This window comes from Vipera berus (genome assembly GCF_964194415.1).
Source record: "Vipera berus genome assembly, chromosome: 1".
In the NCBI taxonomy this organism is placed as follows: Eukaryota; Metazoa; Chordata; class Lepidosauria; order Squamata; family Viperidae; genus Vipera; species Vipera berus.
The window spans coordinates 357,210,323-357,233,560 of NC_138202.1; the positions used below are offsets into that span (position 1 = coordinate 357,210,323).

A 23,238-nucleotide genomic window follows, 5' to 3' on the forward strand; every position below is an offset into this window, starting at 1 on the left:
TGATACCACTCTAATGGCAGAAAGTGAAGAAGAACTAAAGAGCCTCTTGTTGCAGGTGAAGAAGGAGAGTGCAAAACTTGGGTTGAAACTTAACATTAAGAAAACCAAGATCATGGCATCTGGCCCTCTCAATTCCTGGCAAATAGATGGATCATGTCCCCCCTCGTCCTCCTGTTCATGACGTATTCCATGAAGATTAAGGGCAACTAAACAAATGTATATGTTAGGGTACTGTCCATAGGGAAGAACTAAAGAGCCTCTTGTTGCGGGTGAAGAAGGAGAGTGCAAAAGTTGGATTGAAACTTAACATTAAGAAAACCAAGACCTGGCATCCGGCCCTCTCAATTCCTGGCAAATAGATGGAGAAGAAATGGAGGTAGTGACAGATTTTATTTTCCTGGGCTCCAAGATCACTGCAGATGGGGACTGAAGCCAAAAAATTAAAAGACGCTTGCTCCTGGGGAGGAAAGCCATGGCAAATCTAGACAGCACACTAAAAAGCAGAGACATCACCCTGTCAACAAAAGTGCGTATAGTCAAGGCTGTGGTCTTCCCAGTTGCAATGTATGGCAGTGAAAGTTGGACCATAAGAAAGGCTGAGCGCCAAAGAATTGAGGCCTTTACACTGTGGTGCTGGAGAAAACTCCTGCGAGTCCCTTGGACTGCAAGGCGATCAAACCCGTCAGTCCTAGAGGAGATCAATCCTGACTGCTCTTTAGAAGGCCAGATCCTGAAGCTAAAACTCAAGTACTTTGGCCACCTAATGAGAAGGAAGGACTCACTGGAGAAGAGCCTAATGCTGGGAAAGATCGAGGGCAATAGAAGAAGGGGACGACAGAGAATGAGGTGGCTGGATGGAGTCACTGAAGCAGTAGACGTGAGCTTAAATGGACTCCAGAAGATGGTGGAGGACAGGAAGGCCTGGAGGAATATTTATTTATTTATTTATTTTAATTCCATTTATATCCCGCCCTTCTCCGAAGACTCAGGGCGGCTTACAAGCTTAGCAGTAGCCTTCATTCTATGTATATGCCGGCTTATTAGGGCTTTCACACTCCCCCCCCAAGCGGCATTATTACAAAGTCAGCTTAATTGCCCCCAACAATCTGGGTCCTCATTTGTCCATAGGGTCGCGATGGGTCGGACACGACTTCGCAGCTAACAACAACAACAACAAGAAATTCTTCCCGATTACCAGCTGAAACCTACCTGGCATTTAAACCCTTTTTTTGGCCGTTACAGGTAGTCCTTGACTTTCAACAGTGGTCGTCAAACTGGGCCCTTTTATGACTCGTGGACTTCAACTCCCAGAATTCCTCAGCCAGGCACACGTGCCTGGCTGAGGAATTCTGGGAGCTGAAGTCCTCGAGTCATAAAGGGCCCAGTTTGAAGGCCCCTGCTCTAAGCTAACAGCAGAGAACCACATACCAACTCGAGGGATCTTCTTTGTTCCTAAATTGAATTTGTGTGTCATTTATCATCTTACCTTGTCCACGTGACTGAAGGTTCAATTCCCGTAACATTAAACCCGTTGCAGCAACTCCCAATAACAATAGCACTTAGACTTATATACCGCTTCATTGTGCTTTACAGCCCTCTTTAAGCAGTGCAACCAGCCTGCATTTAGGACACTGTGGGATCTCGTGGTCACCTGATCACCATTTGTGACCTTCTTTGCTGGCTTCCGGTAAGTGGTCAGTGGGGAAGCCAGCAGGAAATTAAAAAAAAGGGGGATCATGTGACTACAGGATGCTACAATTGTGCGGGATTTGACAAATAATGGCAACTGGAATATGGATGTTGTGTCTTATGATTGTGTCATTTAATGAGGAGAGTTCCTGGATCTTGGAGGTCATCTAGTCCAACCCCCTGCTCAGGCAGGAAACCCTATACCATTTCAGACAAATGGCTGTCCAATCTTTTCTTTAAAAACCCCAGTGTTGGGAGTATTCACCACTTCTGGAGGCAGGTTGTTCCACTGGATAATTGTTCTAGCTGTCAGGAAATTTCTCCTTAGTTCTAGGTTGCTTCTCTCCTTGATGACTTTCCATCTGTTGCTTCTTGTCCTGCCTTTAGGTGCTTTGGAGAATTGCCCTTCTTTGGGGCAGCCCGAGATACTGGAACACTGCTATCAGGTCACCGCTAGTCCTTCTCTTCATTAAACTAGACATACCCAATTCCAGTAACCGCTCCTTATATGTTTTAGCCTCCAGTCCCCTGATAATCTTTATTGCTCTTCTCTGCACTCTTTCTAGAGTCTCAACATCTTCTTTACATCGTGGTGACCCAAACTGGATGCAGTATTCCAAGTGTGGCCTTACCAAGGCATTGTAAACTGGTATTAGTACTTCACGTAATCTTCATTCTATCCCTGTTAATGCAGCCTAGCACTGTGTTGGCTTTTTTGGCAGCTGCAGCACACGGTCGGCTCATATTTAAGTGACTGTCCACTATATTGTATCTGTGCATTTGGTTTTTCTTGCCTAAATGTAGAACCTTACATTTTTCACCATTGAATTTCATTAGCGCCCAGTGTTCAAGTCTGTCCAGATCCTCCTGCATCTTAAGTCTGTCTTCTTGAGTGTTGGCTATTCCTGCCAACATTGGTAAAGATTACCTGTAGAGAAGAGGGACGCGGTGGCTCAGTGGGTTAGGACGCTGAGCTTGTCGATCAGAAGATCGGCAGTTTGGTGGGTCGAATCCCGAGTGCCGCATAACAGAGTGAGCGCCTGTTACTCATCCCAGCTTCTGCCAACCTAGCAGTTCGAAAGCACGTAAAAATGCAAGTAGAAAAATAGGGACCACTGCGGTGGGAAGGTAACAGCGTTCCGTGCGCCTTTGGCGTCTAGTCATGCCGGCCACATGACCACGGAGACGTCCTCGGACAAGCGCCGACTCTTCAGCTTTGAAACGGAGATGAGCACCGGCCCCTAGAGTCGAAAACGACTAGCACGCATGTGCGGGGGAACCTTTACCCTTACCTTACCTGTAGAGAACGAAGCATTATCTTGGGAAGCAGGATTTTATTTTCCCCTTTGAAGATCTCACACAGGTAGTCCTTGACTTACAACAGTTGGTTTAGTGACCGTTCGAAGTCACAATGGCACTGAAAACAATGACTTAGGGACCCTTTTTCACACGACGGTTGCAGCATCCCCCTGGTCACGTGATCAAAATTCAGACGCTTGGCAACCGACTCGTTATTATGACGGTCCCAGTGTTCTGGAGGCACGTGATCCCCTTTGATGACCTTCTGACAAGCAAAGTCAATGGGGAGGCCAGATTCACCTAATGACCGTGACTCGCTTAACAACTGCAGCGATTCGCTTAACAACTGTGGCAAGAAAGGTCGTAAAATGGGACAAAGCTCACTTAACGGCTGTCTTGTTTAGCAATAGAAAGTTTGGGCTCCCTTGTGGCCCTAAGTCGAGGACAGCCTAGAGTTAAGATTCTAAGGGGTGTTTAAAGTTCATGATCAGTGAGTGCAGAGTTTTAAAGAGCAACATAAAAATCAAAAAGGAATTTCAAAGTAGTGTTACAGTTCCATCAGGCAATCAAAACATGGAGAATAGGTAATTTTCTTTCTGTGCTGAGGTGACCCTTATCCTCCAGAAGCTGGACCCAAGGAGGTGCAATTGGGCTCCAGGTAGTCCTCGCTTAATGACTGGCCACATAAGGTCCATTCAGAGTTACAACACCCTGCCCCCCAAAATCTGTCCTCGAAGCTAGGACTGCCGGTCACATGGTTGCATTTTGGGCAGCAAGAGCACTTAAAACTTATGTACCGCTTCACAGAGCTTTACAGCCATCTCGAGTGGTTTACAGAGTCAGCCTATTTGCTCCCAACAATCTGGGTCCTCGTTTTACCAATATCTAAGGGGCTGTCCCAGAGAAGAAGAGATCAACCTGTTTTTCCAAAGGATCTGAAGGCAGGACAAGAAGCAATGGATGGAAGGCTGAGTCGATCTTGAGCTGGTGAGAATCGAACTGCTGGCAGTGGGCAAAGTTAGCCTGCAATACTGCATTTTAGCCACTGCGCCACTATAGGAGGGAGGGAAGGAAGGAATAGCACTTATATACCACTTCCCACTGCTTTGCAGCCCTCTCTAAGCGGTTTACAGTCAGCATTTTGCCCCCAACAATCTGGGTCCTCAATTTACCGACCTCGGAAGGACAGAAGGCTGAATCAACCTTGAGCTGGTGAGAATCAAACTCCTGGCAGTGGGCAAAGTTAGCCTGCAATACTGCATTTTAACCACTGCGCCACTATGGGAAGGAAGGAAGGAAGGAAGGAAGGAAGGAAGGAAGGAAGGAAGGAAGGAAGGAAGGAAGGAAGGAAGGAAGGAAGGAAGGAATAGCACTTATATACCGCTTCACAGTGCTTTACAGCCCTCTCAAAGCGGTTTACAGAGTCAGCATATTTGCCCCCAAAAACCTGGCTCCTCCTTTTACCGACCTCGGAAGGACGGAAGGATGAGTCAATCTTGAGCCGGTGAGAATCGAACTCCTGGCAGTTGGCAGAATTTGCCTGCAATATTGCATCCTAACCCCTGTGCCACCACGGCTCTTGGGTACTTGGCAACTGGCTCCCATTTATGTTTGCAGTGTCCTGTAGTCAAAATTTATGACTTTTTTTGGTCAGTTTCTGGCAAAACAACAACAACAACCCCAAACCCCACCCCACGTGGTTTGCTTAACAGCCCCATGATGTGCTTAGCACCATGCATAAAGCGTGGTGACTTGCTTTATGCCTTTTGTAAACCAATCATAAGTTTAATCAGGTCACATGGTGTCTCGCTTAATGATCACGACGACTTACTACCAAAATTTCAGGCTCACTTGCAGCAGAAATCAAGAATTTTTGACCTTGGGAGAATGTTTTTGAGCAGTGCATTTGAAGAAAAGCAATTAGATTCCGGCACATCTATGGTGAAAAGAGGTTTGTTTGTTCTTTTTTAATGCTCTAATCCCAAAACTGCTACACAGGTCGCAGTACAGATTAAGCCAAGCTTAGGAATTGCTACAGAGAAGCAGAGTACAAAAATCTACATTCCAGTTTCTAAAAAAAAACCCACCTTTTTTTTTTACCTTCCCAGGTTTTAAGGGCACGTTCATCCTGTACTGGAGGGCTCTGCTCCCCCCCAAATCTGCCTATCTTTTTTTTAAAAAAATGCCACTGGTTTTAAAAAAAACACAACAACAACTAAATTCCATTTTCTCCAGCTGACAGCCGGTGACCAAATGAGAGAGATCAAATAACTAGAGGACGTTTGGCAAAGCAGATATTTTCAACACTGGTGCCAAAGTTTTCTAGGACGGCATTCTTATTTAAGCAACTGTATCCTGCGGTAATACAAAGAGCAGATGTATTTCTAGACTCACGACAAACAATTCTAATTTTAAAAAAAACAACAAACTTGCTGAAAAGGTTTGATCTTGGAATTTCAACCTTGCCAAGACCTATTCACATTAAAAGGCAGGCCAACTTGAAAGCTAATTGGCCAACTATATATATTCTAATTTGTCGACAAAGGAAGGACACAAAAAACAGGTGCAGCTCTTAATACCTTTTTATCTCTTGCACCAATACCCAAATTTTCCCACTATTAAGCTTCTTTTCCATCCTGGCTCATGAGGATGGAATTTGTTTTAAAACACTTGACTGACGTATAGGGGTTATGGGGCAGCTATGGCCTTGTATAATAAATCAGCCAAACAATTATCCCTTACTCGCTGGTCAAACAGATGCAACTAATTGCAAAACTATTGCTACGTATTGGCTGCTTGAAGATGGGTGGACTTCAATTCCCAGAATCCCTCAGTCAGCATCCCGGAATTCTGGGAACTGAAGTCCGCCCATCTTGCAAGCGGCCACGGTTGAGAGACGCCATTCTAGATTTGAGATTACACACAGATGGAGAAAGTCTCTAAGTGCAAAGCTGTCCAGTCTTGGCAACCTTAAGACTTCAACTCCCAGAATCCCCAGGCTTCTGGACTTCAACTCCCAGAATCCCCAGGCTTTTGGACTACTCCCAGAATCCCCCAGCCAGCAATGCTGGCTGGGGAATTCTGGGAATTGAAGTCCAGAAGTCTTAAAGTTGCCAAGCTTGGACACACCTGGTCTAATACATTAGCACTTGGCAGATCCTGCCCTAACTCGCTAGCCACAGCTACTAATTCAACAACAAAAAAACAACAAAGCAGTAGTTGTTCTCAACAGGAAGCCACTCTGATATCCAGCGAGGACTTTGCTGGCCACGGGACCCCCTTATTTAGAGGGGGCATTTGTCTCAGGGGCTGTCAACTTACCAGCCATCCCTTTTCAACTCATGGAGGTGGCGAACAACACGCCTTTCTGCACCAAGGGCCTTGTTGGAAAGACTCTGGTGGACCCAGCTTGGTGGACAACCCCCCGAGAGATCGCGGTCCCGAGCTTTTCACGTGGCCGCGCAAAGGGATCCAGTGGGAGGAGATGACTACTAACCAAGCTATTTACAAAAGAGGAGAGACAGGTCAACCACGCCTCTGGACAATCTCTACAGTGCCATGACTTAAGAATGAGGTAACCGAAACCAGGCTGGGTTGGGTTGTATGGTGTGGCGGTGGGCGGATGTTGGCCGAAAAACTCAAATCGAAGGGTGGACCTCCGTGGGATTCGGTTTGGTCTCTTCCGATCTTCTTCTCCTCCTCCAAAGAAGCCAGAGCAGCTTTGCTTGGCCTTCAAGCCGGGTAGGTGTGGAGGAAGGCCTTCAGCTTGGTAGGGTAGTCGGTCATCACCCCGGTGGCCCCCAGGTCGAAGGCCCGCTTGTATTCGTGGTCTTCGTTGAGCACCCAGATGTAGACCTGAAGGAAAAAGCGGGGAGTGGTCTTACGTTTTCGCAGAAATTGCCGACCCCGATTTTCAATCTGCACTGCGATCCTGGGTGAAACCACTGCGAGTGGGAGCAACGGCTTCAGTTCGTGTTCATCGGCCGCTGCCCACTTATTCATTTCATTTTACTGGTACAGGCAAGTCCTTGAATTTAGGGGACCATTCAAGGTCACAGCGGCCCCGAAAAAGTGACTTATGATCGTTTCTCAGAGTTATGACCACTGCAGCAGCCCTACGGCCATGGAGAAGGACTAGGGCAGGGGTGTCAAACTGCCGGCCCGAAGGTCCGGATGCGTCATTGGTAAGCCATGCCCACCTCATTGCCAGCTCAGATATGTTGCGCGACGTCGCGAGCTTGACATTGTCTAGACTAGGGGGTGACAGGAGAGCAGTCCTCCAAAATTAAAGGGTTTGCCACAAAGAGGAGGGGGTCAACCTGTTCTCCAAAGCAAGGGGAGGGGAGGAGAGAGGCAGGGCAGGAGAGGAGAGGACGGGGAAGGGACGAGAGGGGAGGGGAGGGGAAGGGAAGAGAAGAGGAGAAGAGAAAACAGGAGAGGAGAGAAAAGAGAGGAGAGGAGAGAAACTGATGGAAAATATTCAAGCAGAGAAACAACCTAGAACTTCCTAACGGTGAGAGCAATTAATCAGTGGAACAACCTGCCTGTAGATCAGGGTCCCCAACCCCCCAGTCTGTGGACCGCTACCGGGCCGCAGCATGACAGCAACCGGTCCGCACAAATAAGCAAAGCCCCATCCGTGGGATGCAGGCAGCACACAAAACCACATGCCCTCTGGACTGTGGAAAAACCTCTCTCCACGGAACCGGTCCCTGGTGGCGCCCAAAAGGTTGGGGACCTCTGGGCTAGAAGTTGTGGGTGCTCCATCACGGGAGTTTTTTATGAAGAGCCTGGACAGCTACTTGGCTGGAATAGTCTAGGGCTGGCCTAGGGCACTGATGGCGAAACCTTTAGAGACCGAGTGCCCAAACTGCAACCCAAAACCCACTTATGTATCGTCGTGTGCCAGGTGGGTGTGGTCCATTGGGTGGGTGTGGCACATTGCGTGGGTGTGGCTGCGGTTGTAACGGCAGACTGGGTGGGACTAAAAAGTTCAATCAATCAATTCCAACTTTTTTTTTCCGCAAGAAGTTGAAATGATTGATTGATTGAACCTTTTTTTTGTACACGGCAAAAAAAGAAAGGCAGCTGACTCATATTTATGACGGTTGCAAGGGGGGGTGTCACGTGATCACTTTCCCCAACCTCATGACGAGCAAAGTCATTGGGGGGGGGAGGTCAGATTCACCTCCGGGTTACTTAACTAACCTGGAATTAAGTAGAAACTTCCTAACAGCAGTGAGGACAATTAACCAGTGGAACAGCTTGCCTCCAGAAATCATGGGCGCTCCATCACTGGAGGTTTTTAATAAGAGACTAGACAGTCACTTGTCTGAGATGGTATAGATTCTCCTGCTTAAGCAGGGGGCTGGACTAGAAGACCTCCAGGGTCCCTTCCAGCTCTATTCTATTCTATTCTATTCTATTCTATTCTATTCTATTCTATTCTATTCTATTCTATTCTATTCTATTCTATTCTATATTCCATTCTATTCTATATTCCATCCTATTCCTATTCTATTCTATTCTAATAATAATAAGTTGGAAGGGACTTTGGAGGTCATCTAGTCCAACCCCCTGCTCAGGCAGGAAACCCTATACCATTTCAGGCAAATGGCTGTCCAGTCTCTTCTTAAAAACTTCCAGTGTTGGAGCATTCACAGCTTCTGGAGGCAGGTTGTTCCAATGGTTAATTGTTCTAACTGTCAGGAAGTTTCTCCTTAGTTCCAGGTTGCTTCTCTCCTTGAGTAGTTTCCATCTGTTGATTCTTGTCCTGCTTTCAGATGCTTTGGAGAACAGCTTGACTCCCTCTTCTTTGTGGCAGCCCCTGAGATATTGGAACACTGCTATCATGTCACCCCTCACTCTTCTTTTCGTTAAACTACACATACACAATTCCAGCAACTGTTCCCTATATGTTTTAGCCTCCAGCCCCCTAATCATCTTGGTTGCTCTTCTCTGTACCCTTTCTAGAGTCTCGACATCTTTTTTACATCGTGGTGACCAAAACTGGATGCAGTATTCCAGGTGTGGCCTTACCAAGGCATTGTAAAGTGGTATTAACACTTCACGTGATCTTGATTCTCTCCCTCTGTTAATGCAGCCTAGCACTGTGTTGGCTTTTTTGGCAGCTGCAGCACACTGCTGGCTCATATTGAAGTGATTGTCTACTAGGACTCCGAGATCCCTCTCACAGTTACTACTATTGAGCAAGGTACCACCTATACTATACCTGTGCATTTGATTTTTCCTGCCTAAATGTAGAACCTTACTTTTTTCACCATTGAATTTCATTTTGTTAGATAGCGCCCAGTGTTCGAGTCTGTCCAGATCCTCCTGTATTTTAAGCCTATCTTCTGGAGTATTGGCTATTCCTGCCAGCTTGGTGTCGTCTGCAAATTTGATGAGTTCCCCATCTATCCCCTCGTCCAAATCGTTGATGAAGATGTTGAAGAGCACTGGGCCCAGAACAGAGGCCTGGGGCACCCCACTACACACTTCCTTCCATGGAGATGCGGTTCCATTGAGGACCACACGCTGAGTACGGCCTGTCAGCCAGCTACGAATCCATCTGGTGGTGATGCTGTCTACCCTGCATTTTTCTATCTTATCAAGTAGTAGGTTGTGATCTACTTTATCAAATGCCTTACTGAAGTCCAAGTATTCTTCTTTTTCCTGCTTCTATTCTATTCTATTTTCTCCCTTATTCTATTCTAAATAAAGATTCTATTCTATTCTATTCTATTCTATTCTATTCTATTCTATTCTATTCTATTCTCAATAAAGATTCTATTCTATTCTATTCTATTCTCAATAGATTCTATTCTATTCTCAATAAAGATTCTATTCTATTCTCTAAAGATTGTATTCTATTCTATTCTCAATATTTTTTTCTGTTTTATTCTCAATATTCTATTCTATTCTATTCTATTCTATTCTATTCTATTCTATTCTATTCTATTCTATTCTATTCTATTCTATTCTATTCTATTCTATTCTATTCTATTCTATTCTATTCTACTCTATTCTACTCTATTCTACTCTACTCCTACTCTACTCTATTCTGTGAGTTCTCTATCCCTGGAAGTCTTTAAACAGAGATTGGCTCTACCTTCTTAAACTCTCGATGGGAGAGGAAATTCCTGGATTGATGTATTCCTTCAGAATTCAATTTTAGTGGGATCCTTGGTGCTCTCCGAGCTTGGTGGTTTTCTGGCAGACGTTACCAACTGGGTAACACGAGCAGTGCTACATAACATCACGAGGAAAACCCCTCTCCCTTCTAGCACGGATGGTGTTACCTAGCTGGGTAATGAAACATCTGCAAGAAAACACAACCAAGGTCGCAGAGCACCAAGGACTCCACAAAGAACTATCCCTCCAATTTGGGAAATCCACCGTTCAATCCTGAACTACAAATATTCTTTTCTATTTAGTTTTCAGTGCCGGCTAAAAAGCCGCCACTTCTCCTTCAGCGCCTGCCAAAAAGGGCACGGGAGAGGGGGTGCTCTTTTATGCTCGACAGACAAAAATCATTACAGGTAGTCCTCGACTCACAACTATTCACTTAGTGGCCATTTGAAGTTGGAAAAAATGACTTATGACTGGTCCTCATACTTACGACCATCAACCCCCCCCCCCGGGAAACATGATCAAAATCCAGACACGTGCATTTACTACAGCCGCAGCACCTGAGGCAGTGCGATCGCCATGATTTGCTTGACAACTTTAGTGATTTGCTTAACAACCACGGTGAAAAAAAGACCCTCAAAGTGGGCGCGATGACGCCCTTCACAACCGACAACAGCTTAGTGATGGAAATTCCGGTCCCAATTCTGGTTGTTAAGTCACGGACTTGCCCCGCAAGCTTTGAGATATTGACAAATATTTTTGTAAAAAGCAAAACAATAAAAACCCCACAAAAATACTATACCTGAATTCCCCGAGCAGTGAGGTGGTCAAATAAGGTTTTCCTCATTAATAATCTGCAAACATGGCAAAGGGAACACTGTCATTCCATGTTCAATGTCCAACTGTCCTTTCCCTCCAAAATACAGACCGATAAAAAACAACAACCCTGCAAGCCTACTTCTTCCTCAAAATAGCACTTTCCCCCTCAAAATAGCACTTTAATAGCTTATAAAAGTTAAGACGATGCATTGGGCCACCCCATGGGTGGGTCATGAAAAGAATCAAGATGGCGGCTGTGAGCAAGACCCGGCTCCATTTTGCTGGCAGCAAAACTGCAGCAGCCATTTTGACTTTTGGGACCCCCCCCCAGAGGTGCTTCTGCCCGTTGAAATAACTGTTGTCAGCAGCACAGTGGACACAGATTAACGCAGGATGATGAAGAGCAGACTTTTTAAAAAAATCTAAGATGAATTTTATTGAGTCAGACGTTACGAGGTTTCAGGCAGAGAAAGTCTTGTCCATCGATCAGTTGTTAACAGACCTCGAAGAAACTCGGTTTCCCTTGGCCTATCTTTCGTCATAAACGTGTGTGTGTGTGTGTGTGTTGTGAGCGGGAACAGAGTCTCTGGGTGTGTCACAGGTTGAGCCAAACCCTGATATGACTGCAGCTAAGAGGGAAGAGTGCAACAGCTTGCAAATATGGGCAGTTTGGAAATGTTGGCAGTTTACAACCAGTTTGGCCTAGTGCAGGGGTAGGCAACCTCGGCTCTTTTATGACTCATGGACTTCAACTCCCAGAATTCCTGAGTCAGCTATGCTTACTCAGGAATTCTGGGAGTTGAAGTCCATGAGTCATAAAAGAGCCGAGGTTGCCTACCCCTGGCCTAGTGGCTAAGGCACCAGGATAGAAAGCAGGAGACAGTGAGTTCTAGTCACACTTTAGCATGAAAGCTGGCTGGGTGACTTTGGGCCCATCACCAGGAGACTGTGAGTTCTAGTCCTGCCTCAGGCATGAAAGCCGGCTGGGTGACTTTGGGCCCATCACCAGGAGACTGTGAGTTCTAGTCCTGCCTCAGGCATGAAAGCCGGCTGGGTGACTTTGGGCCAATCACCAGGAGACAGTGAGTTGTAGTCACACCATAGCATGAAAGCCAGCTGGGTGACTTTGGGCCAATCACCAGGAGGCTGTGTGTTCTAGTCACACTACAGCATGAAAGCTGGCTGGGTGACTTTGGGCCAATCCCCAGGAGACGGTGAGTTCTAGTCCTGCCTTAGGCATGAAAGCTGGCTGGGTGACTTTGGGCCAATCCCCAGGAGACGGTGAGTTCTAGTCCTGCCTTAGGCATGAAAGCCAGCTGGGTGACTCTGGGACAGTCTCTTTCTCTCAGCCCACCCCACCCCACACGGTTGTTATTGTGGGGAAAATAGGGTAGGGAAAAAGTCTGTTGGATACGTTCTCCGGCCTGAGGTCTTTGCAGAAATAATGAAGGCAGGATACAACTAAATAAAAATAAAAACAAATACAGGCAGGCAGAAGGATTTATTTTCTGCCCAGAGCGAGCTAACTTAGGAGGAGTCCTGGAATCGTGCAGAGATGCAACAGGCAGCCTCGTTGTGGGTTTGGCCAACCCACAAAAGTAACCAATGAATCTGGGAAGCCTCTAGCACAGGGCCCGTGGCTTAGAAAAGAGACAACGATTACCCAGAAAGACAATGGCAGGCGGGGGGGGGAAGAAGGCTTATCGGGGATGGGAGGAAATGTTGGAGAAGGGAGTGAAGAAAGACAGAATGAAAGAGAGCTGAAGGAAGAAGGGAAACTTACACGTCAATAAGCCATATGGTGAATCGCTGGCTCCTCGTAATCTTCTCCGATTCTTTCTGTCTGAAATTAAAGTAACAGAAGTGGCGCTTACAAGTCCTTCACTTACAACCATTCATTTAGTGACTGTTCAAAGTTACAACAGCACTGGGGGAAAAAAGTGACTTAAGACCGTTTTTCAGACTTACGGCTGTTGCAAACATCCCCATGTGATCAACATTCTGGGGCTTGGCAAGTGGCGTGCATTTACCTTGATTCTAGAAAAACGTTCGGGTGATTTTGGACCAATAAAATAATCGATACAGATAGTCCTCCACTTACGACCACAATTGAGCCCAAAATTGATGTTGTTAAGTGAGACACTTATTCAGTGAATTTTGCCCCCATTTAAAGATCTTTCTTGCCAGAGTTGTTAAGGGAATCACACCAGTTGTTAAATTAGGAACACGGCTGCTAAGTGAATCCGGCTTCCCCCATTGACTTTGCTTGTCGGAAGGTCGCAAGTGCGGGTCACGTAATCCGGGACGCTGCAACCGTCGTAATTATGGATCCGCCAAGGGTCTTAAATGTTGATCACGCGACCGTGGGGGATGCCGTGGACGGTCCCAAGTGTGAAAAACGGTCATCCGTCACTCTTTTCAGTGCTGTGGAAAGTTTGAACGGTCGCTAAGTGAACCATTGTAAGCCGAGGACTACCTGTACATCCATGATACAAGACTCGCTCATTGCCAAAGCTGAACAGCCACTTACTTGAGGATGATGGAAGGCATGGGGATCTCCAAAAAGTCCTCCGTGATGGGAAAGAAAGGAAGAAGGCCGGTGTAGAAGAGACCAAGGAGAAGAAGAACACGGCGCAAGCAGAAAAGGATGGGGATGTGACTGTTCTGAAGGGAGAAAAACCCAGGTACATGGCAAGAAGTTTAATTCATGACAGGCTTCCACCGTGTTATTGCACAGACCTTTCATTTTAGGGAGTGTCGCTCAAAAATTCATCTGAGAATAACAGTATAAGAGAGTTGGAAGGGACCTTGGAGATCTTCTAGTCCAGCCCCCTGCTCAGGAAGGAAATCCTATACCGGGGTGGGGGGGGCTTTTCAAACCTGACCCTTTTATGACTTCTGGATTTCAACTTCCAGAATTCCTCAGCCAGACATGCTGGCTGAGGAATTCTGGGAGTTGAAGTCCACAAGCTGGTCTTCCAACTCGGCCTTTTATGACTTGTGGACTTCAACTGCCAGAATTCCTCAGCCAGGCACGCTGGCTGAGGAATTCTGGGAGTTGAAGTCCACAAGTCATAAAAGGGCCAAGTTTGAAGACCCCTGCCCTATACCATTTCAAATAAATGATTGTCCAATCTCTTCTTAAAAACCTCCAGTGATGGAGCACCCACAACTTCCGGAGGCAGGTTGTTCCACTGGTTAATTGTTCTAAAACTGTCAGAAGATTTCTCCTGGTTCTCTCTTTGATTGGTTTCCATCCGTTGCTTCTTGTCCTGCCCTCAGGTGCTTTGGAGAATAGCAGTTCATGTGGTGGGCTGTTCTGCTGGCTAATGGCTTGAACAATCGGGATGCTCTTCTTGTTGCCCAGCCTAAAACTCCTTCCTTTCTGTTTGAACCCACCAGTTCTGATTCTCTCCCTGTTTGCTTGAGGTCAGAGGCCATTTTGTTCTTTCTCTTCCAACAACCAAGGCCGAGTTGTGTGTGAGGTTGTTCTATTTTGTTTACTCCACTGAAGCCATAGTAAACGGAAACCTGTTCTCGTCCCTGTACCTAATCCACCCACTGAATTAGGAAATTTCTCCTCAGTTCTAGGTTGCTTCTCTCCTTGGTTAGTTTCCACCCGTTGCTTCTTGTCCTGCCTTCAGGTGCATTGGAGAATAGCTTGACTCCCTCTTCTTTGGGGCAGCCCCTGGGATATTGGAAGACTATCATGTCACCCACTAGTCCAGGGGTAGGCAACCTTGGCTCTTTTATGACTCGTGGACTTCAACTCCCAGAATTCCTGAGCCAGCATGGCTCAGCTTGGAAACCTCTCCCTTTCCCCTCAGCATGACTGGCTCAGGAATTCTGGGAGTTGAAGTCCATGAGTCATAAAACAGCCCAAGTTGCCTACCCCTGGCCTAGGCCTAGGCCTCTTTATGACTTGTGGGCTTCAACTCCCAGAATTCCTGAGCCAGCACGGCTCAGCTTGGAAACCTCTCCCTTTCTCCTCAGCATGGCTGGCTCAGGAATTCTGGGAGTTGAAGCCCACAAGTCATAAAGCGGCCTAGGTCTAGGCCAGGGGTAGGCAACCCTTTGCCCTTTTATGACTCGTGGACCAACTCCCAGAATTCCTGAGCCAGCCATGCTGAGGAGAAAGGGAGAGGTTTCCAAGCTGAGACGTGCTGGCTCAGGAATTCTGGGAGTTGAAGTCCATGAGTCATAAAACAGCCCAAGTTGCCTACCCCTGGCCTAGGCCTAGGCCTCTTTATGACTTGTGGGCTTCAACTCCCAGAATTCCTGAGCCAGCACGGCTCAGCTTGGAAACCTCTCCCTTTCTTCTCAGCATGGCTGGCTCAGGAATTCTGGGAGTTGAAGCCCACAAGTCATAAAGCGGCCTAGGTCTAGGCCAGGGGTAGGCAACCCTTTGCCCTTTTATGACTCGTGGACCAACTCCCAGAATTCCTGAGCCACCATGGCTCAGCATGGAAACCTGTCCCTTTCCCCTCAGACTGGCTGGCTCAGGAATTCTGGGAGTTGAAGTCCACGAGTCATAGAAGAGCCCAGGTTGCCTACCCCTGCCCTAGTCCTTCTTTTCATTAAACTAATGAAGATACGAACCACCCACACAAATGTTTCACACATGGACATGGAAATTTAATCTGAGGCCTCCACAGGAACCACCTATACAAATGTACAGAAATGTACACAGGCAGTTCACTCAGCAAACTGTTCAAAGGCAGGACCTACATTAAAAGAAAAGGGAGGGTAAAACCAACCGGGGTATAATTGCATTTACCTCTTTTTGACACTTTTCCACAACCTCATGGCTGACGCTGCCCCAAACCGTCAGATGTTCTCGTTTATAAGAGCGAACCAATTCGGAAACCTAAGATCGATAGAAATTAAAACAACAACAAAAAAATCTGATCTATCAGTTTGAGTGGGGTCCTCCATTACTTGCTGAACTATCAATCTCCAGAGGTCTATGGAGATTCTGAAGTCACCCAGGTCATGGACTTTGTGTTTCTTTGTTTGAAGACATTTCGCTTCTCCTCCAAGGAGCTTCTTCAGCTCTGACTGGATGGTGGAGAAATGGAAGGATTTATACTCCTTGCAGACAGCTGGTCATTTGCCGTCTTCTTTTAGACAGCCGTTGAGGCTGCTTGGAGGTTTGTCTGTGATATAGCAGAACAAACCCATCAGGACAAGATTCAGCAGTCCATCTGCATTTAAAAGACAAAGACCGCACTTTCGAAGACAGCAAAGTCCCCATTCTGGACAGAGAGGACTGCTGGCTTGAAAGAGGGGGCAAAGAGGCCATCTGTGTCAAAACTGAACAGCCATCTGTCAACAGAGGGGGAGGGATACACATCATCTATCTCCAGTCTACCACACAGTCCTTTCAGCGATTTCAAGAAGGCTCCACACCCATTTGCACCACTCAGGTGACCCTGAGGACACAAGACAAGCCTCCAAGTGGCCTCAAGGACTCTCTAAAACGATGCAAATGACCAGCTGTCTGCAAGGAGTATAAATCCTCCCATTCCCCACCATCCAGTCAGAGTTGAAGAAACTTCTTGGATGAGAAGCGAAACATCTACAAGGAAAAACAAGGAAGTCCAGTTGCCTCCTGGAAAAGCACCTTCGGGACATATCAATCCAAAGTTCAAGGATGAAAAATAGTAATTAGAAGTGTTTTCAGGAGATGGGTTATAAGGAGCACACTGGTTGCATGGCTGAAATAAAAAAAAAACACAAAACCATCAAGTACAGCTAGTCCTCGACTTACGACCACAATGGAGCCCAAAATTTCTGTCGTTAAGCAAGACATGTTATGTGAGTTTTACCCTTTAACAACCTTTCTTGCCACACTTGTTAAGTGAATCACTGCAGTTGTTAAGTTAGTAACGTGGTCGTTAAGTGAATCCGGCTTCCACACTGACTTTCCTTGTCAGAAGGTCGCCAAATGGGATCACAAGCCCCCAGGATGCTGCAACCATCATAAATATGAATCAGTTGCAAAGCATCTGAATTTTGTTCATGTGACCATGGGGATGCTACAACGGTCGTTAAGTGTGAAAAATGGTCCTAAGTCACTTTTCTTCAGTGCCGCTATAACTTTGAATGGTCACTAAACGAACTGTTGCAATTCGAGAACTATCTGTAACAGAGTTGGAAGGGACCTTGGAGGTCTTCTAGTCCAACCCCCCGTTCAAGTCTGTTTACCACAGTTGATAAGTTAGTAACCCCGGTTGTGAAGTGAATCTGGCTTCTTCCCCCTCGACTTTGTTTGTCAGAAGGTCGCAAAAGGGGGAATCACGTGACCTTGGGACACACCAACCGTCATAAATATGAAACCCATTACCAAGCATTTGAACTTTGATCGCGTGGTTATGGGGATGCTGCCAACGTCCTAACTGTGAAAATGGTCATGTCAGTTTTTTTTAGTGCCGTTGTAACTTTGAACGGTCACTAAATAGACCATTGTAAGTCAAGGACTACATATAATTTCACAAGGGGCTGCATTACACTGGGTCTGGAACCACGGTGTTGACCCCTGCTCCACTGATGAGCAATAAATCCACAGGGCAGTAGAAAATTAAAATATTATCATTCTGAGATCAAACTCAATTTACATCCAATGATTCAGTGAAGGTTGAAAATGAACACAGCACTGAAAAGAGTAACTTATGACCGTTTTTCACACTTACAACCGTTGCAGCATTCCCCATGGTCATGGGATCAAAATTCAAATGTTTGGCAACCGGTTCATATTTACGGTGGTCGCTATGTCCTGCGGTCATGTGGACAGATTCATTTGGTCATGTGGACAGATTCATTTAACAACAGTGTTCCTGCAGTGATTCACTTAACAACTGTGGCAAAAAAGGTCGTAAAATGGGGCAAAACTCACTTCCCAGCTGTCTTGCTTAGCAACAGAAATTTTGGGTCCCATTGTCGTCATAACTCAAGGACTACCTGTACTGTATTCCATAGACCAGGGGTCTACAAACTTGGCCCTTTTATGACTTGTGGACTTCAGCTCCCAGAATTCCTCAGCCAAGCACGCTGGCTGAGGAATTCTGGGAGTTGAAGTCCACAAGTCATAAAACGGCCAGGTTTGAAGACCCAACTGAGTGCTGAATTCTGCCAGGCATGAAGAATCAGGACCACACATTAAGTTCCAGCAAATCTGATTTATTGCTCGTGCCTTTACACAAGAATCCAGTCAACTAATGGTCAGCACCAAATTGGTGCTAAAGAGTCAACAGACTTCAAGAGGCATTAGACTCAGAATGTGTGAACGCAATGATTCTAGGCTGATTCCTCTCTTGACTCCACCCCCAGTCTCTTTGTGTCCTATATTCCCAACTTTGTCCACTTCTTTCTATTAAGGATGCCTTTAGACCAGTACGTTTCTCAACTTTAAGATGTGTGGACCTTCAACATCCAGCTTGGCTGGCTGAGGAAATCTGGGAGTTGAAGTCCACCTTAAAGCCTGCTGTCTGGCGAATTCTGGGAATTGAAGTCCATCCCCCTTAAAGCCTGCTGGCTGAGGATTTCTGGGAGTTGAAGTCCACTCATCTTAGAATAGAGGTGGAAGGGACCTTGGAGGTCTTCTAGTCCCTCCTCCCCCCCACTCAAGCAGGAGAACCCATCTCCGACAAGTGACTGTCTAGCTCACAGGTCTGCAACCCGCGGCTCCGGAGCCTCATGCGGCTCTTTCAGCCGTCTCCTGCGGCTCCCAGTCCTCTGCCATGTGCAGTCCCAAAAAAAAAAGTGGGACTAAAAAAGTTCAACCAATCAATTCAAATATGCAGGGTAGGTGCATATCTCGCCTTGGCTCCACTCTTCAAACCCTGTTCTGTGCATGCGCGCATGTACGTGCATGTGCACACATTTTTTGCGGCTCCCAGTTTTTCCTTTTGTGAGGGAACCGGTTCCGAGTGGCTCTTTCACTGTTTCAGGTTGCTGACCCCTGGTCTAGCCTCTTCTTAAAAATCTCCAATGATGGAGCGCCCACAATTTCTGGAGGCAAGCTGTTCCACTGGTTAATTGTTCCTCAAGCATTCTGCCTGGGGAATTCTGGGAGTTGAAGTCCACTTATCTTAAGCTTGGGAAACACCCGTTTAGACTACAGCCATGAGGATAATGCCTTCCCCACTTCTCCTGCCTGACCACCCTTGAGGAACCTGGCCACTTGTTGTCCTCCCTTAAGCCATCATTGGCCCAACGACAAGCGAGGAGAACCGGAAGGAGGAATGAGACTTGCCTTTTTAATCAGCTGGTCATTGTTCACTTTGATGTCGATGTTGATTGGCGTGTGGGGAAAGGCCTCAAACACCTCTTGAAGGAGAGGGATGCGTTTGTCTTCACCTTCACACGGGCATTCTGAGGTAACACAAGCAGAATGTGGTGGCTGCTGAGGATATGGGGAACTTATTGACAGTTCAAAGCTCACCGGCTCAAGGTTGACATAGCCTTCCGTCCTTCCAAGGTCGATAAAATGAGGAGCCAGATTGTTGGGGGCAAACATTCTGACTCTGTAAACCGCTTAGAGAGGGCTGTAAAGCACCGTGAAGCGGTATATAAGTCTAAGTGCTATTGCTTCCTTCCTTCCTTCCCCTCCCTCCCTCCCTTTTCTCCTTCCTTCCTTCCTTCCTTCCTTCCTTCCTTCCTTCCTTCCTTCCTTCCTTCCTTCCTTGTCATGGTGGCACAGTGTTAAAATGCAGTATTGCAGGCAAACTCTGCCCACCTTGAGGAGTTCACTTCTGCCTGGCTCAAGGTCGACTCAGCCTTCCGTGGTTGGTAAAATGAGGACCTAGATGGTTTGGGGGCCATACACTGATCCTGTAAACTGCTTAGAGAGGATTGTAAAGCACTGTAAAGCGGTATATAAGTCTAAATGCTATTGCTATGGGCAGCTGCCCTGGGCTGGTTGGCACTCTCAAAAGACAGATGACGGTGCAAACACTTCTCGTTTAGGTCTGTCTCCAAGAGCTGGTCCCATCTCAATGTCTTCCAGGAGAAAGACCCTGCGACATTCTCACATCCAGAACATTCTCGCTGTATTGCTGGAAAGTTAAAACATCCATCATGGCAGCTATTCAATGAATCTGCCACGGTTGGATTCACGCAAGGCTGAGCTGATACGTAAACCCTACCAGTTAAAAAAGAGGAAAATGGAGGAATCCTAGCATACGAATGATCCTGGATTTTTTTTTTTTAGAGCAGGGGTTCTCAACGTTGGCAACTTTTGAAGATGGGTGGACTTCAAAGTCCCAGAATTCCCCAGCCAAAAATGCTTTTAAGATGGGTGGACTTCAATTCCCAGAATTCCCTGGCTACCAATGCTTCAGGGCCTGCCGGCTGGGGAATTCTGGGAGTTGAGGTCCACACACTGTCTAATTGCCAAGATTGGGAAAACACCATTTTAGAGGAAACGTAGGACTACCACTGAAGCAGTAGGCGTGAGCTTAAATGGACTCCAGAAGATGGTAGAGGACAGGAGGAACGTTGTCCATAGGGTCGCGATGGGTCGGACACGACTTCGCAGCTAACAACAACAGGACTACCACAGACAAATGTAAATAGGATTAACTTGAGAAAGATTAAAATGGAGTCAAAATGCAGGTATAGCCCTTGTGACCACAATCGAGCACCAAATTCCTGTTGCTACACGAGGCAGTTGTTAAAAAGACTTGCGCCTCCATTTTGCGACCTTTCTGGCCACAGCTGTCAAGCAGATCACTGCAGTTGCTAAATGAATTGTGGGATCGTTAAGGGGAACCTGGCTTCCCCTGTTAACTTTTGCTTGTCAGAAACCAGCAGAGAGGATTATTATTATTATTATTATTATTATTAATAATAATAATAATAATAATAATAATAATAATAATAATAATAATAATAAAGTTGGAAGGGACTTTGGAGGTCATCTAGTCCAACAATAATAATAATAATAATAATAATAATAATAATAATAAAGTTGGAAGGGACTTTGGAGGTCATCTAGTCCAACCCCCTGCTCAGGCAGGAAACCTTATACCATTTCAGGCAAATGGCTGTCCAGTCTCTTCTTAAAATCTTCCAGTGTTGGAGCATTCACCACCTCTGGAGGCAGGTTGTTCCACTGGTTAATTGTTCTAACTGTCAGGAAGTTTCTCCTTAGTTCTAGGTTGCTTCTCTCCTTGACTAGTTTCCATCCGTTGCTTCTTGTCCTGCCTACAGGCACTTTGGAGAATAGCTTGACTCCCTCTTCTTTGGGGCAGCCCCTGAGATATTGGAACACTGCTATCATGTCACCCCTCACCCTTCTCTTCATTAAACTACACATACCCAATTCCAGCAACCGTTCCCTATATGTTTTAGCCTCCAGCCCCCTAATCATCTTTGTTGCTCTTCTCTGTACCCTTTCTAGAGTCTCGACATCTTTTTTTACATTGTGGTGACCAAAACTGGATGCAGTATTCCATGGTACCTGAAGGTTGTCTGAAGGTTGAATCCTTGGAGCTGGACTACCGTATTTTCCGGCGTATAAGACGACCCGGCGTATAAGACGACCCCCTACTTTTAAGAAGATTTTGAAGGTTTTGTCTTATACGCCGGAAAATACTTACATGCCCTGCCCGTCGCAGAGGAGGCGAAGGCCCGACTGGCCCCGCCTGCCCTCCCGCTGCTCCCGCGCTTCTGCCAGCCCCCGAGGCGCAGCGTTTCCCAGGCGGCAGGCAGCGCCGGAGGGCAGCCGCCACCCCGCCACGGCCGGCGCCCTTTCTGCTTCCCCCCCCCAAGCCTTGAACTTCTCCCATTGGGCGCAGGGCGGGGCAGCTCCGCCCGCAGCCTCTTTTTTAGAACTCGTGCACTTCCCTCTCACTGTTGGCCGAGGCGTGCTCGGCCCGGGCTCCCGGTCCCTCTTCCCGGCCGGCTTCCCGCCCTGCCCCTCATGGAGCTGGACTGGGCGTGCAGCCTCTCGGTGTGGCTGCTTTTCTTGGGCGCAAATTCGTGTTGGCGCGGCTGAAGACGCGTGCTTGCAAAGATATAGCGCCGTGGCCTTTTCCCACGCAAAAAGAAGCCAGGGCACGCCCGGCAACTTAAGAGGCGCTTGGACGAGGAGTTTAGAAAGGGGGAAGAGAGGGCGTGCGCGTGTGCACCCTGCTGCCTATTTTTGCAGCCTCGTTTCAAAATGGGGGTGGGGGAGAAATAGGATGGGCTCGACGGTGCGCTGATTGCAAGCCGCCCTCGAAGGATGCGCATCCCAAGAAGAACCGACTGCAACAGCAAGGGCGTGCGTAGACACACGAGCGAGCACCGGCACGTTGGCAGAGCGATCTGCGCGGCCACTGTGCGCGGCCACAGTGCGGCCACTGCACGGCCACAGTGCGATCTGCGCGGCCACTGCGCGGCCACCTGTTACCTTCGGGTTTGTGGCTGCTTTTCCTGGGCAGCCTGGCGGTGCGGCTCCTGCGCTCAGACCTGTTGCTGAGCCGGCGGCTGCTGCTGCGCGTGGGGCTGCTGGCCGTTTTGCCGCTGCCCCTCAGCGCTGCGCTCACAGCGGCTGCCTGCTGCCTGCTGGCTCTGCTTCTCCCGTCCTCGGCGGCTCTCACTCCTAGTTGCAGCGCATTGGAGTAAGCGCCGGCAGAGGCTGCTCTTTGGTCACCCGCCGGGAAACTTGCCAAACCGGGAGAGCGACTGCCGCGCCCACGCCCCGCCTGGGACGCCGCGCCTGCCTGCCTCTTAAAGTGCCCATCCTGCATCCCTCTGGCCAAGGCAAAGGCGGCTGATGAGGACACCGACCTCGCTCCACGGGCGGCGGGAAGAGCTGCCACGTCTGGGGACTCCTCCTCCTCCTCCCCCCCTCCCGCCGCCCTCTCACCTCACGAAACGGCCTCTTAGTCCGGCGCGCAGCTCCGATCTCGTCTCCGACAGCACCGCCCGGCGGAAGCGCATCCCCGCGGGGGGGAGAGTGGTGCTGGTGACAGGTGAGTCCGGCGGGCGCGAGGCCCTCCCCTCGGGCCAAGAGCCAACGGGCAGCGCCGCCTTTGCGTGGGGAGAGCTGCCCGACGCTCCCGCCCAGCCGTGTCCCGGAGCCGCGCCAGAGTTAGCTCAGTTGCGCGGGGCGGCCCGGCTCTGCAAGAACAGGGACGCTCGACTGATTTGTTTTTTTTCCGGCGTATAAGACGACCCGGCATATAAGACGACCCCCCAACTTTTGAGAAGATTTTCAAGGGTTAAAAAGTCGTCTTATACGCCGGAAAATATGGTAATTTTGGTCATTGGTTTGAAAAACGAGTGATGAGTGAGAATCTTCATCGACATTTC

General features: G+C 47.7%; 1 protein-coding gene across 2 annotated transcripts in view; it reads right to left on the minus strand.

The window, feature by feature from the left end:
• Positions 1 to 4,935: 4,935 nt before the first annotated feature.
• The window catches only part of GDPD1 (glycerophosphodiester phosphodiesterase domain containing 1), a 49,277-nt gene continuing 30,974 nt past the window's right edge, over positions 4,936 to 23,238 (minus strand). Inside the window, exons 5-10 of one of the 2 annotated variants that reach the window (XM_081346711.1) lie at positions 19,193 to 19,311; positions 15,716 to 15,805; positions 13,469 to 13,602; positions 12,722 to 12,781; positions 10,922 to 10,973; positions 4,936 to 6,843 (exon numbers count right to left, since the gene is read on the minus strand). In XM_081346711.1, the coding sequence (XP_081202837.1) occupies positions 6,721 to 6,843; positions 10,922 to 10,973; positions 12,722 to 12,781; positions 13,469 to 13,602; positions 15,716 to 15,805; positions 19,193 to 19,311 (578 nt within the window). In that variant the 3' untranslated portion in view covers positions 4,936 to 6,720. Of the gene's footprint in view, positions 6,933 to 10,921; positions 10,974 to 12,721; positions 12,782 to 13,468; positions 13,603 to 15,715; positions 15,806 to 19,192; positions 19,312 to 23,238 lie in introns of both variants that reach the window. The other variant, XM_081346710.1, reaches the window with a different exon arrangement.